Source organism: Leptidea sinapis, chromosome 47, assembly GCF_905404315.1.
Source record: "Leptidea sinapis chromosome 47, ilLepSina1.1, whole genome shotgun sequence".
Classification (NCBI taxonomy): domain Eukaryota; kingdom Metazoa; phylum Arthropoda; class Insecta; order Lepidoptera; family Pieridae; genus Leptidea; species Leptidea sinapis.
Genome location: NC_066311.1, coordinates 1876264 through 1892930, shown reverse-complemented (window position 1 = coordinate 1892930; position 16667 = coordinate 1876264). Strand labels below are relative to the sequence as shown.

General features: G+C 34.2%; 1 protein-coding gene across 1 annotated transcript; it reads left to right on the top strand.

Annotated features, from left to right (window-relative positions):
* The first annotated feature begins 2023 nt into the window (after positions 1-2023).
* Positions 2024-16339, top strand: LOC126978118 (zinc finger CCCH domain-containing protein 11B-like). The gene is made up of 7 exons (XM_050826854.1): positions 2024-2158; positions 2383-2468; positions 2715-2834; positions 2968-3114; positions 3894-4017; positions 6357-6563; positions 12921-16339. The coding sequence occupies exons 2-7, from the start codon at positions 2409-2411 to the stop codon at positions 13910-13912; spliced, it is 1650 nt and encodes a 549-aa protein (XP_050682811.1). The 5' UTR covers positions 2024-2158; positions 2383-2408; the 3' UTR covers positions 13913-16339.
* Positions 16340-16667: the final 328 nt, after the last annotated feature.

The window sequence follows — 16667 nt, the reverse complement described above, 5'->3', positions numbered from 1 at the left end:
TTTAGAACCTAAATAACTAAGTCTAGCACTAGTGTTAAAGTTGATTTAAATTAAAATTAGTTCCGTTTTTCTAAACCAAAAACCAAATTTCTATTGAACACCCACTCATGCTGTCTTATTAATAAACGCAATGAAAAGTTACTGCAAGTTTAAAATTACATCTCCCTGTCATGTAATTATGTAATCTGTAGGTAAGAGAAATACAATAAGTTTTAAATTTGGAATAACTTCGCGTCTATTAATAAAACACAGATTTCCTCACGCTAGATACTAAATTCCTACGCCCTACGGTATCCAGTCTCCAGATCACATATTCGAGATTAGCAGCGTTTTATACAACTTATTTAGAAAAAGTACTAGTCACAGTTATGTGACGTTCAACAGCGCTAGGACAGCTAGGTAAGCAAGTTTGTTAAAGAATTGTAGTGCGATAAACTGATGCCAATAAAATTATAACTTGTAAACAAAACTTCTTCAACCGTAAAAATTTGTGAGAGCCATGTAATAACCAAGTCGGTCAATTTATTCAGTCCCAACTTCTCGAAGCTCCATCTCGGCGAGTAGCTTCTGGAACTCGCGGTTGTCGGTTTCTTCATGATATATGGATATGAGACATTCCTTGGTGGCTGAATATTGTTTATCTCTCAGTATCTTGAATAAGATACCGGAGATTTTTTCGATGTTTTTCTAGTTGGACGAGCGCCATCTGTGTCAGCTGGGCTGGGCTCCTCTTGAGGTCATCGGCGGCGGCTTCAAAGCTGTGATACCACAATCGCGGATTTTCCCGGCAAATTGGTGGTATGCGCATCGACAGTACAATGCTGGGGATTTCTGTCGGTATCGGCGCTGGGAGTGGCTGAGCCTGGTTTGTGTCTTCCATTTCTTCGTCGGGTAGATATTCCTCGAGCAAATCAAATCAAGTCATTTGCATAGATTGAGTGGGTACATTGGTGTTACATTATAATTATAGGTGCTTAGAATCTGCTGGGTAGGCATGCAAAAATAATATTTTAATAATTACTCTGAGTTTACAGTGAAAACATATAACATCATAACAACATTATTCATAAAAGTGTAGGTTCTACTATCCATCATAATTAAAATATGAAAAATAAAAATTGTTTCTTAAAAATGTCAACTTTAAATATCTAAATTAACTTATATAGATTCATGTCTTTTAAATACCCTTTAACTGAATAATATTTCTTCGTCATTAAAAATTCCTTAATTTTATTTTTAAAAGAGTTAATATTTCGTTTTGGTCCGCTAATGATGCTGGTCGTTTATTATACAGTTGAGGAGCTATATTAAATATACTATTACCAAAAAGTGTCATTGTATGCTGCGTGAAACATATTTAATTTTTTCTGCGTTTACTATCAGAGTATCTAAATAGTTGATCATTTGTTCTAATGAATACTAGCACCTCATATATATACAAGCACGGGAAAGTAAGTATTTAAAATTCAGAGAGCAGAGATTCGTCGAACAGGGATTCTTTGTTTCGAAGAGTTTGAGAGACTTGTTCGGGGTTCCTTCTGACAGTGTTCTTGTTCGGGGTCACCACTTTAGAGGAGGTTGGGAGGTTGAATAAAACAACTGCTTGATTAGTGTGAGGAACATGAGGAATATATATTTTAATGCAGTGTATATAAATAAATATATATATATATAATTGTGTTTTTGAAATGTATGCTATTGTGCAATGATTTTCTTGGACCTTACATATAAATCTATAAAGAAAGTACGGTTTGAAAATGATACGAGAAGGTCTCTGTTCCAGCTCGCGGGATAATAATTTTATAACCGAAATAAAATTATGTAGCAATATTCAATAACATCATTTTGGTATCAGGTTAATTTTTTACTGATGTTTATACTGATTTATATTAGCCTATTAGCTGTTTCTGTGTTGTTTTTTTTTTTTTCAAAAACAATTATAATTTAAATCATGCAGTGAGAATAACTTGGCGAATATCTATTACTCGATGCCATTTTATGACATTAATGTTTCTGCGATTCCGCCACATGTCCGCCATAGCTATTTTCTGACGTTCACTCGTAAGTCGTATCGTAATAATTAGTATTATAATTTTGATTGTAAGGTTGTGTAACTTTGACTTGATTATTTAATTAGTTTTGATTAATATAAGACACGGTGAGTAAATGTTACCATTCGAATTTTGGTATAAAATGGAACAATATTAGGCTGTGTTGAACATCTTGTGTCAGTGCAATGTGTGTTTGTTATTGCTAAATTATGGTGAAAACTCTAGAAATATATAATTCGCTTTTGCTATAACTATTTTTTATTATTTAATATCTTTTGGTTGGTAACATAGTTTTGATAAAACTTTCTCTTACGTCAAACCTTTTCAACAGAACCTGGAAAATTCACTGGTGTCAGGATGGAGTCTCCGCGAAAATTTAACGATTGTTACTTCTATTATTACTCTACATGCACGAAAGTAAGTGATTTACAAATCCTGTCAATACGTACTCCTCGTCATAATTTATATTTATAAATTTTTCTATCACGAATATATATTCAATAACGAAATAAATTAATTCACTAGTTTAAATGATATATTAAGTAATAATTATTGGGTTGGTTTATTACGGGCAATTACCAACATAAGGATAATTTTTGTAGGTATAATTATTATCTGTTTGAATTTGACATTGCCTCTTTTATCTTATTAATATGTTTTTAGGGTGACAACTGTGTGTTTCGCCATGAGCCATCAGCTCTTGGGTGTGAAACTATGTGCACAAATTGGCAGCAAGGAAAGTGTTTAGACAAACATTGTAAATTGCGCCATATGGAGCTCCGGGTAAGTTTCTTATCATATTGGATTAAATTCCTTATAAATTTATCAAAAGAAAGCTTAACCATCAATCTATTTAATAGATTTACTCCACTTATCATGATATTATATGCTAACTATTACAACATGAATTTTCCAGAAAAATCGTAAACAGATACCTTGCTATTGGGAAACTCAACCGGGCGGTTGTCGTAAGAAGCATTGTCCTTTCATGCATAAGAATCCAGATGCTCGTACAGATGGAATTGCCCCTAGTCAACCAGTACCAGTAGTCTCTGTTGCATCGGTAGGTATACTTTTATATTAAATACTAGCTGACCCAGCAAATGTTGTATTGCCGATATTAAAATCGCGATACAAAAGTAACTTTTGATCGTAGATGGGTGAAAATTTGAAGTTGTATGTATTTTTTAATGCTGACTCATAATCAAATTAAAAAAAAATGTCAGAAAAATTAAAAAAAAAAAATTGGTGTGGTCCACCATTTTGGGGGATGAAAAAAATGTCCGATTCTCAGACCTACCCAATATGCACTCAAGATTTCATGAGAATCAGTCAAGCCGTTTCGGAGGAGTTCAATGTTTAACACCATGACACAAAAATTTAATATATTAGATGTAATTTCATATGGTTGTTCTAACATATTGCATTAGACCTATAGGAACATTCAGCTGTTGAATTGAGTTCTCACGATACTCATTGCATCCACTTCTGAATTTCTGTTAGTTTACTAACCTTTAATATAATCAGATAATATTTAAGTATTAGTCATTCTTACTAGGGTAATGAATATTCTTGCATTGGTTAATTTTTCTTTTTCAAGTAAGCTAACGGCACAATAATATTAAATCCCAGTCTACCCAAAATCAATTTGCTTGTAACAGTGTTGTAATATTGTATACTATTTTAAACTGCACATCATAATTGACTTATTTAACACATTGTCTGCTATACATTAAAAGAGATACATGTTTTTAGCTATGTTGTGGTTTATCTATGAATGTAGTATCTCAAGATAAGGAATCAATTAACCATTTAAATATATTTTTTCATTTTTATTTTCAGACTGCAGCCACTAGCACTATTCCAGAGGCAAGTGCTGAGCAGGCACTTCCTGGAGTACCCACACCAAATGTACAGCCTCCACCCACTGCTCCAATGCCGATGCTGTGGCAACAACAAAGACAAGGTTAATATCTTAGTCTTTATCATTTAGTTTGACAAATACATGTACAGTTAGTGTGTGAGTTGAATGCAGTCGGGTCCTGGGGTAAAGAATGGGAGCATCTGCCGTCTCTGTCCATATGTCTCTCCTCAGGCTCCTTTAGTGTTGGGATCCCATTATATTTTTTTTATTTTAATAATGATTTTTTTTTATATATTTATTAAAAACGTTACAAATTTATATAAATATAACAGCAAATAAAAATCACGAAGATTTGTCCGGATTGTTAACATGAGTTGAGTTCGTAATGATAATTAAAATAAGAACAGAAAAAACTTAAGTAAGTACATACACAAAGTTTACAATCAAAGCATCATTAGATCAGGTTCGCATTCAACCGGTCATCGCTGATTTATATCTCTATGCGAAAACGGGACACCGCTATCTTTCGATCGCGCTATTCCGTCGCACACGCACAGCGATAATATGTCTATTCGCTCGGCCGGTGGGCGGTGACAAAGAACCCGATGTTTGACCCACTTAGAATGTAAGCTGCAGGGTGTTCATTTATCCGATTCCGTTCCAAAAACTAGTTTTTATTCATCTCTAAACACGAGAAATGGCGAAAAATGTTTTAGACATGTGTGTTGAAGAAAGCCAGAAAAAAAATTGAATATTAATTATTAAGAATTACTTTATAATTTTTTCAACATTTTAACCTAATGTTAAATGGTGAACTTGAAGAATTGTTTAATCAATAGACAGACAATTAAATCATCAGTTATAATAATGTGACAGCAATATCACAATCCTGAACTCTGCATTCCACTAGCGATATTAATGATGTCGCTGACAAATTCTATTATTGTTGTTGCCCATTTCAGGATATTCATTCTTTTTATTTTCTTATATTCTTCATTCATTCAGTGTACTTGGGTACCTTTAAATGAAGTGTGTACTTACCACTTAGGGCAAAAATACTCCAGTGACTGCTCCGGTGTTTCACGAGAATATAGGTGTAAATGATCACTTATAATCCGACCTACCTCACCTCGAAGTCTGCATTATAAAGATCACTTTGAGGGTGAGCTAAGCTTAAGCTTATTTCCACCATACTGACGTCTTAGGAAAAACTCAGACTATAAGCCGAATAAAAAGGAGATCAACAATTCCTTGCGTCATCACAACAGCTGTTGTTCAACATTTTAAAATTCCTGTATAATACACTGTTTGCTGTCCCGCATCTAAAAATGCATTCCGTTTCTCATACCAAATAATATATTAAGTTCGCATTTCGCATAAATTATTTATCAATACTTTCTATTATAAAGGTATTGTAAAAGTTTGTTTAGTAAAATGTTCCTACTCGTAGTCTTAGGAAACCGGCTTTGTTTAGCATCGATTCCAGCCACACTAACTACCGGAAAAATAGCTTTTTTCCTCTTTGCATGCGGCAGTTCAACAAGCTTAACCATGATGACCGTTTTGACCTCTTTACTTGTAGTCCTCGTGTAGCTAAGAATGTGCTTACCAAAGACAGTGTCGATGTAAGTCTAACATAAAAAAAGAAAGCACTTAATCTCATAAGTTAGAACCTATTTTGTGTTACAGTATTGTTTGTGGTATATATTATTAATCTGAGCTTAAGCAATTTAAAAACATATGTGGAAGTCTGTAATTAACATTTATTAATTTATTTGTTGTGTAAAATTTGTAATAATGGCTGTAAGTTACCCAAATAAAATAAAATAAAAATTTGATAGTAAATAATGTACTGCGTTTTATGAAACGCCCACTTTTCCTTACTATTTAGCTGTCATAGCTTAGGCTCGGCAGAATATCATCTGTCAAATGACTATAAATACCAAGTCAAAGATTGTGGTAAGCTATGATTTACGTAAGTAAAGTCTGAGTACGCTCTACTGATCTCAGCCAAAATCACTATATCAATCAGCAGTGGAAGGCTCCTTTGCACCAGAAGCCGGCTAAATTATGGGTACCACATTGGCGCCTATTTCTGCCGTGTAGCACTAATGTGTAAAGATTACTGTGTTTTGGTCTGAAGCGCACTGTAGCTAGTCAAATACTGGGCAACTGAGAGTTAACATCAGCTCAGAATCCTGAGCGGCACTGCATTATAATTGGTAGGCCTTATCAATTACCATCTCCTCCCTTATTTTCATGGAAAAAAAATGTAGCTCAGTGTTTCGTCCACAACCTTAAAATCACAAGGCCAAAATAACATTGAATGAACATAAAATATATGAATGTGGGAATCAAACCTGCGCCTCCTAGAAGAAAGCAACCTGTGCCACCTATGTTACAATGACTTGCTTACTTAACAGTGTCGTATATTATTCCAGTGGTACTGGACTCGGCCATCCTGGGCGTGCTGCCCGCGCCCGGCGAGCTGCTGGCCGGGCGCCGCGTGGTGTCCCACGCCCACCCCCACGCCCACCCCCTGCCCCACGCCCACCCCCACACACATGCCCACGCCCACGCGGTGCCTCAGCATGACCCAGGGTACCCGCCGCTCCCCGTCGACCCACTCGTGGTTAACTTCGAGGAAGGTATGCGATTGTACTGAAGATTGCTTTTTATATATTTGCGTTTCTAAACTCGCCAACAATACACCCACATATAAAAGCAAGGATGGTGTATCCTTTATTAAAACTGTTTTATTTTGCAATAATTCTAAACTTGTTTTCAATATTGCCAAATGTATTTTATAAGTTATTTGAGGTAACGTGTTACGTAGTAAGTATTAGTAACAGGGATGCATTATTTGTTTTCTACATTTCGATTATCCTTGATATTATAAACACTCACTCAAAAACCTAGATACTGCTCACTATGAACTACAATTATAGGAATTATATCATAGAGCTAAATATAATGAAGTTACTTTTTTACGTTAATATTTTTATTTATTGTAAACATATTGAATTGTAATATTTACTTATCTTTACATTGTAAAATCTGGCAATGTTGATAATGAGCTCAAAAGCAATAAAGAATGGTTGTATCTATACTAAACACATATATATGTATATGTTTGTAGTGACTTGAGTCGCAAGCTAAAATTTTGTTGTTGAATTATTGTTGGATAAAGCATCTAAGGTTTAAATTTCAAATACAACAAATATACTGTTTAATGGATTATGTTATTAGTATAAGTTATAGGCTCATTCGAAGATTTTAATACCAAAACACAATAGTGTAATATCACTCAATTATCCGTGATAGAGTTGTATTCTTATTTACAGTTAAATCCTATGGAAGTAATTCTAATAATGCCACACCATCAATTTAGTATTATATCTTTTATGCCCACCATAATAAGGATATCCTTACGGTTACTCTTATAATCTTGACATTTAGCTCAACTTGAATTTCAAGATCTGTGGTCAAGAATTTGAATCTGTATGTAATAAAAGATGATTGTCTCTTATCAATTTGTTTCAATATACATGAAGGATGACATGTTAATAGCATAGCTTAGTTGACTGGTTGGTCTTCACATTTTACAGCTCTATCATGGATAGATTGCTTATTATAATACAAAAAGCAACACAAAAACAATGTTATGGGCATGTTGTCACCAAATAGCTTTTATTTGTAATTCTGCCAATATAAAGATAAATTCTCATTTACATATTGTGGCCACATAAGATTAATGCTCAATCATTTTTAGAAAGTAATTAAATGCAAAATCTCAATCTTATCACGCTTAAATAGAGTTGAAAGTAGTATGAAAGCATATTGTATAGTAAGAAAGCAGTCCATAGTAATTTCAACTCTATTCGAATCTGTTAAGGTTTAAACTTTCTTAGCTCAATTTGTTTCTAATATCAAGGACATATTTGTTATTTTTAAGCCTGTGAAATATCTTTGCGTTACGACAAACAATGTATTGACTGTTAAAGTAATATTAACTAATTTTTATTAATGTGTGGCCACATCTTATATGCAAAGTTAAGTTTTTATTATTATTAGGTTTGGTTGTACTTATACAACTAAGTACTAAACCATCGACCCTATAACCTATAAAGCCTTTGCCTGACAAAGGATGAACTCTCTCAGTACTTACGATATGGTGTTTCTATTATCATATTCAGTATTCATTACTTGTTCAGCTCAGTTATCGTTAGTGGTCTTGTAGGCTATAAGGTTGATGTACAAACCATATAATACCACCTGTAGGCCTTGTATTCATGTTATGGGGGTTGTGTTAAAATTAATAGTCTTTAACGGTTTGTGAGCCCATGTTTTGTTAGAAACGCGTTTTATTTAATATATAATTTACTTTTAGCAAAAAAAAAAAATAGATAATGATGAATTTATTTTACTCTTCGATAAAATATATATTGATATATTGAAAAGATTGAAAATTATACATATTATATAGGTGCACTCTGAGGAAATACGAAACATAATAATGTACGCTATTAAGTAATGAAAGGAGTGGATCACCCTATTTTGACTACCGGCGATTGATAAAATAATTTTATTAGTCACTCAAATGTTAGACTAAGAGTCGATTGGGTGACAATTTTGGAGAAAGAGAATGGTTTTATGTTATTTTTAATCTGTGTAATTAAATAAGATATGTTTTTCTAATTACACATTTTATATTATAGTAAAATAATTTAACAGTGGGGCAAGTTTGTTTTTTTAGCCAGAAGCGGCTTCTTTTTGTTGAAAGTATATTTTAATTGTTACTATATCTACCTACTTTACAAACAGATCTATACATTAAATATTTTCTAGCTCTCTCGCTGATTCCGACTGATGAAATTAGTTTGGTCGGTATTTTTGTATGTGCAATAATATAGGAAATATAATGTATATTCAAATGGGGTAAATGTAAACAGGGGTAATTTTACACAATAAGTAGATGTAGTTTTTAAATAATTATATATGAATTAGTAATCTTGTTACTTATTATCTCTGCACATGATTATGCTTTATTTGTCTATTAAAAAATAAATATATTTTGAATTTGAATTGAATTGAATTCAATATTCATAATGAATAACCATATTTCCATGTCAACTACCCAGTTATTACATTCTTTGTTTTGTTGTTTTTACTTCCATTTATTTTACTCCTTTGTTGTTTATGACAGAGTCTATTAGGACCTGATTTGAAATACCCCTGTTTATAATTACCCCAGATGACTGTAATTCATATCTTAGCAAATTTTATCTGTTAGATGTACATAAACAGCTATTTATTTATTACTCGTGTGTGGAGGAGTGTTCAATTTCTAGTGAATCGCCATATTGTTCTGAAGCAAAGGCTGAAGTCAACAATTTTAATACAATATAAAATGAAGTTTCTTGCATATTGAATTTTGGGTCCAGTTATGCCGAATGCAATTAAATATAGTAGTAAACTTTCGTAGCTAATATGCCATTATTATTTAAAAAATATTTCTGATTCTCGTAACTGGGTCTAAATCAATTATAGGTACTTGCAATATAAATAATTATTACTATTTTAGATTTTTTTTGCCTAAGCTAAATACATAATTTAAAAAAATCTAAAAAAAAAACATTGTATTCAAATAATATTAGGATTTCATTATTTCTTCATGAAATTTAGAGTATTTATTTCATTATTTATATTCACAGTAGACGTTGATGTAATCTGTGTCTATTTAAAAGTACATAGAATATAGGTTAAACTTTTTAAAAATAAAAATATATATACACAATACCTATAATAATTATCCATTAGAATAACTCAAATTAGAAAAAAAACAGCTTGATTGTTTAAAAATTGTATGTTAAGATAGGAAATCTAAGAGGATAAGTAATTACCTCTTTATAATGATATTTCGCACTCTGAGCGTTTAAGATTAAATAAGAAAAAAAAAGTAGTTAGACGAATAGATGTCACAGCAATGCAAATACTGCAAATATAGTGCGGCACTACTTCCGTGGTCAGAATAGGAACTAAGGAGGCGCCATCTTGTAAAGCCACTTTCGAAATTACTGTTATCAATGCTACTCATGTGTCCCTTTTTTATAATTGAGTAATATAATAACCGACTTTTAATTGTTTTTTTTTAATTAAACTAAGTACTAATCACGGTAACGAAGTGGTATATTTTCGGGAAGCCGGTAAGTAGAAAGTACCCAGAATAAAATCACTATAAAAAATCTTGATTTCTTTCTACTTTCACTGTGGATTTCACATTATATTGATATTTTTCTAAATTACTTACTAATTGTAATATTTATTCTTAGTCCTTTTTAAAAATTATTATGTTCAGTACAATTGTTTAAAAATCTACTTCCTTGAACTAAGGCCTTTGTCACACTATATAATTAATGATCGTTTTGCAATACTGTGATTTTTATTGAGGTAAAATTTCGTGCTTTGATGTATTAATTACACCAGATTTAGATATATAACACTAGGTATAAAGAGCGGATGCTTGTCTGTTGGCGATGCTCAACATATTATGTATAAATTAAAAGCGGTAAAACGCCTTTTACGCTCGTTTTTCAAACGCGCGTTCATTGCACATAATCGAAAAATACAGAAGCCCGTTATCAAGTGAAAAACGAGCTTAACAATATAATATGCTAATTGAAACCGTTCTAACGAACTGTTCAGCTAAATACTACAATTATTTCGATTTGCACTCACCAGAAAGTTCCTAAACAGCTATTGGTTTCTTTAAGTGGTTGTAAAAAAATATGAAATCATTTAGGGTCCACAGTACGCCTAGTCATTATATTATTTATAAATATGAAGCAAAAAAAATAGTTTTAAATATAGGAGATGCGGAGTTATTTTGTGTGATTTTTCTTCTAGTTAATGTTTGTTTTTCACGATATTCTTTCTTCGGGTTTGTTTAGTACAAATGAATTACTAGTTCGAGTCTGGCGGCCGTGGGCTTGGCCAGAAGGAGCGTTCAACGCGCGAGCATTTCGGTACTGTTTTTGATGTTAAACATAGTAGACGGTTACCGAGAAATGTATATTTTTAAATGACAAACTGTCTGTTCACGGTGCCATAAATCATCGTTCCACTCGCACGTGTGTCACTTTTTCATAATACATCGAGAAGACAGTGGTGCATCCATAGATGTATTATACTGAAGTAAGAGATTGGCAATGCGAAAAGGTCAGCATGTAGTGTAAGAGTTTGTTAGAGCGAGATAGACAGACGAGACCGTTTCCGTACACGCTGTCGGCCTGTATTGGTCTGATGTTTGTTATTACCGAAACAAATCTCGCTTTTGTGGTAAGACTCCGCTGTAGTAGATTAAGTATAAGAACTGGTCTGAAATTGTTACGTGTGCTGTAGGTACCTGCATGTTGCAAGAAAGAAAATCATACACAAGCATTCATATAATGGTGTCGCTCGATGATTTGCATTGCTAATCTACTTACGTCAGTGTGATAATATATCTATGGGTGCGTCACATAACGTCAGAGAGCAAACCATGTTTGGTGGTATGCAAGTCCTTGACTTTAGTGTCAGTTATCTTGGCTCGTGCAATATACTCTGTCGTAATTTACTCGCGTGAAGCTGTCACTCGAGTTATTTCGATCCGCGGTAAATTCGCTCCTTCTGAACAAGGCCTTAGCGTGCTCTTTCGTTTTTAGTTTAAAGGCGATACAGGTATTTTGTTCATTAACGTACTATATTAACTATAGGCTTTTTATTTATATATAGGATGTAACAGAATTGGAACACGAAGACTGCTTTTTATAATGTGTGGTTTATCAAAAAACCGTATAATTTGTATGATATTAGCTAATTTCAAAATTGTTTATGGGTTTCTATAATTCCGAAAAGGAAATAAATTGCAGTTTGGCGTTTCGAAATTTTGAATTCATATCTAACACACAATTAGTTGTTTAGGTTGCAGAGCAACCGGCGTAAACGATGCGTTATGCTGCGTACAGACTGACGTAAATTGAGCGTTTAATCTGTGAGGATGGAGCCCGTACAAGAACTAAACTTGTTTTTACTCGCATCTGTTGCCGCTATGCGCTTGAACGTTATGAAGGATAGTGTTCATAGTTGTGTGCAGGCCTGGTTTAGTTCCTGTACGTGCTTGTCTCAACCCGTCCACATTGACGCCCGTACACAGCATCTTTCGTGTTCTTTATCACACTTTCACCGATACTCAAATCGCGCGCGCAAAGAGAGTATAAGAATTTGTTACAACGGGTGTTACATTGCTTAATCAACATCGCAATAATGTGGACTGTAAATTCTTTCGCTTGATGTTACGTTGGGTATGTCTGTACGCAGCATAACAACGACAAAAATAGTCGACATGTATACAACTATACTGTCGGCGTGTCACGCAGCAACCCCGCTATCGTACGTTTTTCGCCGCGTCATCGTTTCGAAGCCATAAGCTAGACATGGTCGGAGATCGGTTTATTATATTTTATTATGTACTGTGTGCATTGACTTTAAGTATTTATATTAATCCTAATTATTTAGGACGTTCTTTAAGTAGGTGGTGGTAAACAACATTGTAGAAGATTGTGTTTATGTTATTATTATAGACCTGCGGACGCTCGTCGTCCCTAGACTCCCGGCCGAAGTTTATTGTTTAGTTGATGCGGAGTCATTGTTATATTAATGTTAGTATTATATTTAAGAGTTTCAATAATTTTAGAGTCGCGTGTACTAAGCACTTTAAGTTATGCTATCTTAACCGGTATTCGTATGTACTCTGGCTTTGTTTTCACATTGTGTTATATCAACATGAAAAATAAATACGTTTCGTATTATGATTTTTGTAATTATTTTTGACCGTCCACTCCCCCTACCAGTTTCAGATGCACCGGAACACACCAAGCAATCGTGGTCGTATCAAAACTAATTACGAAAATCATTGTACGTCGGCAAACGAGGATACTAAACGATCACTTGGTGTGTTCTTGCAGAGTCGGACAACGAGAGTGCGCCTTCATCAACCCCCACCAAACCTGACGCCGAGGAGCAGAGGATCGCTCGCACCAAGTCTCAGGAACTCTTTCTACTCGAAAAAATACAGGCCGAATCAGCTGCCTTCTATAACTACGACTCTTTACCGCCCGTGGAAGCATCTAAGGATAGGAAAATCGTCAGATCTAACCTCTCTACGAAATACGACAGGTTATCACTTGACGAGCTCGCTGGCAACAAACAAGCAGAAAGACGCAGTTCGTTGGATTTCAAAATACTTTCGCTGGAAGAAATACGAGCAAGAAAGAAGGGACCTGAAGCCGTGATCCACCCAACACCGATCACAATAAACCTTAACAGAAAACGAAAGTTATCTACACAGGAAAGTCTAACAACATCTGGCAACAAAATTATAAAAATGGTCCGAAGCAATTCTATAGTTTACAAAAAAGTTGATCATAACGCGACTGCACAGAACCAAGCGAAGCCTGAACAGAAGAAAAACGAAGAAACAAATCGGAAACGGACATTGTCTGAACAGAGCGATGTCTATGAAATGCATGAACACGAATTAGAGGACAACTGTTATGAATTCAAAAGAATCAAATTTGGCGAATACACAGTTAAACCAAAGTTAATAAGAAGTAGAAGTTCGAATAAATCTACAAGCGAATCTAAAGACGATGAAATAGACAATTGTAAGGCGGATCATGATTCTGATTCCGAAGTACAATTCGTAAGCAGCGACAATTCACAGGAACGTTTACAAACACCGGTTGAAATTATAGATGTTGAAACGAAAAGCGTAGAAGTGGATGATGTTGTTGATCTGTGTGACGATCTGGAAGATGATGATGAAATCACAATAGCTGATCTAGATTTGGACTTAGTTAAGAATGTACCGGATGTTGTCGCGAGCTGTCGCCACACGAAAACTGGTGATAAAGATATACTCAACGATATAGACGCATTGTTGAATGATGACTTATGATCTAGGCTCTGTTTAGTTATAGTTTAAAGTATAATTGTGATAATTCAACAAAGTTCAAATTATTTGATAGAGAAACTACAAGTTGTAGTGATTACGTTTTACTTAGTATAAGGTTAGTGGATATTTTACCATAGAGATGTTTTAAAGCTTTACAAGTATTGAATGAAATATAATTTATTCCATAAAATTTAACTCTAAAACAATATTGTTGTAATCTATGGAATGACATATGCTACTATATTGGAATACTTTTCAGCCAGTCTTTTATACTAATTAATACAACTGTACTTGAAGATACTTGTAAGACACTTATAAAACAGTTATGGTATTTCATATATTAATCAATTGGAACCGGGTATTAATTTTAAATATTATTTCGTTTATAAATAAAAAATATAAACTCCTATTTTTATATGAGAGGGGCCTAATGGAATTTACATGAGTTCTTCCTTTTACATCCGTTCCTGGATTATGAAGTGGGAGTATGCTCTAAGTTTGAAGGTTCCTAAGTCGTATCGGTCCGGGTATAATGCTCCCAGGACATGATTACAGAAAGTGGCTGTGCCAGGTAAGAAGTTTGAAAATTATAAGTGATATTTTGAATTCAGATGTATGAACATACTATATGTATGGGAGTGTTTAGTATCAAATTTGGATACTTCTCGTTCAATTTTTAAAAAGTTATTGATGTCATTTTACTGATTAGGTAAAGTATATTAGTTTAATTTTTTTTAATCGCCTGGTCACAACGATTACACCCTGTATATTTTATTATTGCTGCGGTTCTTTAAATGCTGACTGATATTTCTCAATGTGACCATCTCTTAAATGAAATTAGCCTTAAAATGTTCTATACGAACAGAAAGAGCAATAGTCGCCTGTCTAAATGCCTACTTTAAAAAGGAATTTAGGTTTGAAACGTTCCATGTTCTTTGTATAGGACAAAGTAAGTAATAAATTTGTAAGTAGAACATTTTCGCGATAAATAGGCGCCATATTGGGAAAAGGCGGTACGGGGGGGGGGGGGGTATAGAATGCTTGTCTATAAAGCAGTCGGATTAGCACTTCTTATAATAAATTATTTTCAAGTAGGTCATTGTTTTTTGTTAAGTAAAAATGTATTAAAAAGTCACAAAAGTTTAAGTGTGTTTTAATAAATTCTATGTTGGCAAAGCTACAAATTAACGAACATTATTGAGCGAACATTTGGTCGTAGATACGATGTTGACAACCGTCAACGCGTCTCCCGCTAAACTTGTGTGAATGCTATTAAAGAGGATGTTCTACTTACTCTGGGTCGCGCACTTCAAGTGTGTTGTATACCTATAGATATCCAATTGCCATGCGTAGCATTTAGTAGTTAATGAATAGACAAAAACATAGATAATATAATAGTTAAATTGTAAGGAAGTATTATTTACTAGCTGACGCGACAGACGTCCTGTACATAATAAATAAAATACTGTTTTTATGAATCATATCTTTCAATAATATTTCATAACATTAAGACTTAATTCGCAAAATATGCTCCATGTGTTTATAATGAAATTGTTAAAAGTTAGAACTGTCAAACCGTGCCTCAATAAATTCTCTCATTATTCCGTTCATTAGTTTAAAGGTCGGAACGCATTACAGCGGCGCTGTGCTGCGCGTCGCTTCACGTCGCTAGACGGTACCTACCGCACTACAACTGCAGTAAGCGGTAGCTCGCGTAATTCATCACAAGATGAGCGACGATAGTGACGCGCTTTTGAATCGTCACTATAAATTGTTCTTTTAAATTACTGAATCATAATGTTCGGAAAAAGTAGAGCTCATGAAAAGAACATACAAGAAATACAACGGCCATTTTTTCAATCAATAGAGTACAATTTTACAATGGCTATAATATACAAAATAAATTAGTTTGTAAGGTATGCATCCAATATATATGAATAAAATAATAATTAAATTAAAGTAATAAAACTAATAATTAAATTATAAGACATAATTCTATACACTTAACAATTAACAGTATGTATACTGAAGCGACGCGCCGCCTGCTGTGTCGCACTGAGCGTCGCTGCACTGCGCGTCAAAATATTCTCTCGGAGGCAACTCTGCCGCGACGCGCAGTGCAGCGACATGCTCCATACAAAATGGTTGAAATAATATCTAATATGACCCTTAGTGCCGCGCAGTGCAGCGCTGCGCAGCGCCGCGCTAATGTGTTCCGGCCTTAAGAGTTCACTGGGAACAAACATCAGGACATTTATATATGTATATTAAGATTTCCGGAACGGATTGAGTTAGGACATATTTGTATATGAACTCATTATTGTAATTAGAGGGTAGATATGTTATTTTTGAATTAATATTTTGAATTGTAGTACTTAGTTGTTTTGTTATAAATCTACTTGTTTCTGTATATAGAGATAAAAATTTCGAATTGATGAGGTATTGGGGTTTTATTTACACCAAATTCATTAAAGATATTAGACCGACAATTTTTTTTTATATGAGAGGGGGCAAACGGGCAAGAGGCTCACGGGATGGGGAGAGGTAAGGCAACCGCCCATGGACATCCGCAACAACAGGTGTGTCAAGAAATGCGTTGCCGGCCTTTAAGGTGGGAGTATGCTTTTTTCTTGAAGGTCCCTAAGTCGTATCTGTTCGGGAAGACCGCTGCCGGTAGTTGATTCCACAAAGTGGCTGTGCGAGGCAAGAAATTTCACACCTGATCAAAGGCCTTCGCTATGTCCAAACTCACCCCCAA

What these genes read in the sequence shown, in the direction of transcription:
- LOC126978118 (XM_050826854.1), top strand. Translation starts at nt 2,409, where the DNA reads ATGGAGTCTCCGCGAAAATTTAACGATTGTTACTTCTATTATTACTCT. An exon ending in CAGTAGTCTCTGTTGCATCG is followed by an intron (nt 3,115 to 3,893) that starts GTAGGTATACTT and finishes TTTTATTTTCAG; the next exon opens with ACTGCAGCCACTAGCACTAT. An exon ending in CGTGGTTAACTTCGAGGAAG is followed by an intron (nt 6,564 to 12,920) that starts GTATGCGATTGT and finishes GTGTTCTTGCAG; the next exon opens with AGTCGGACAACGAGAGTGCG.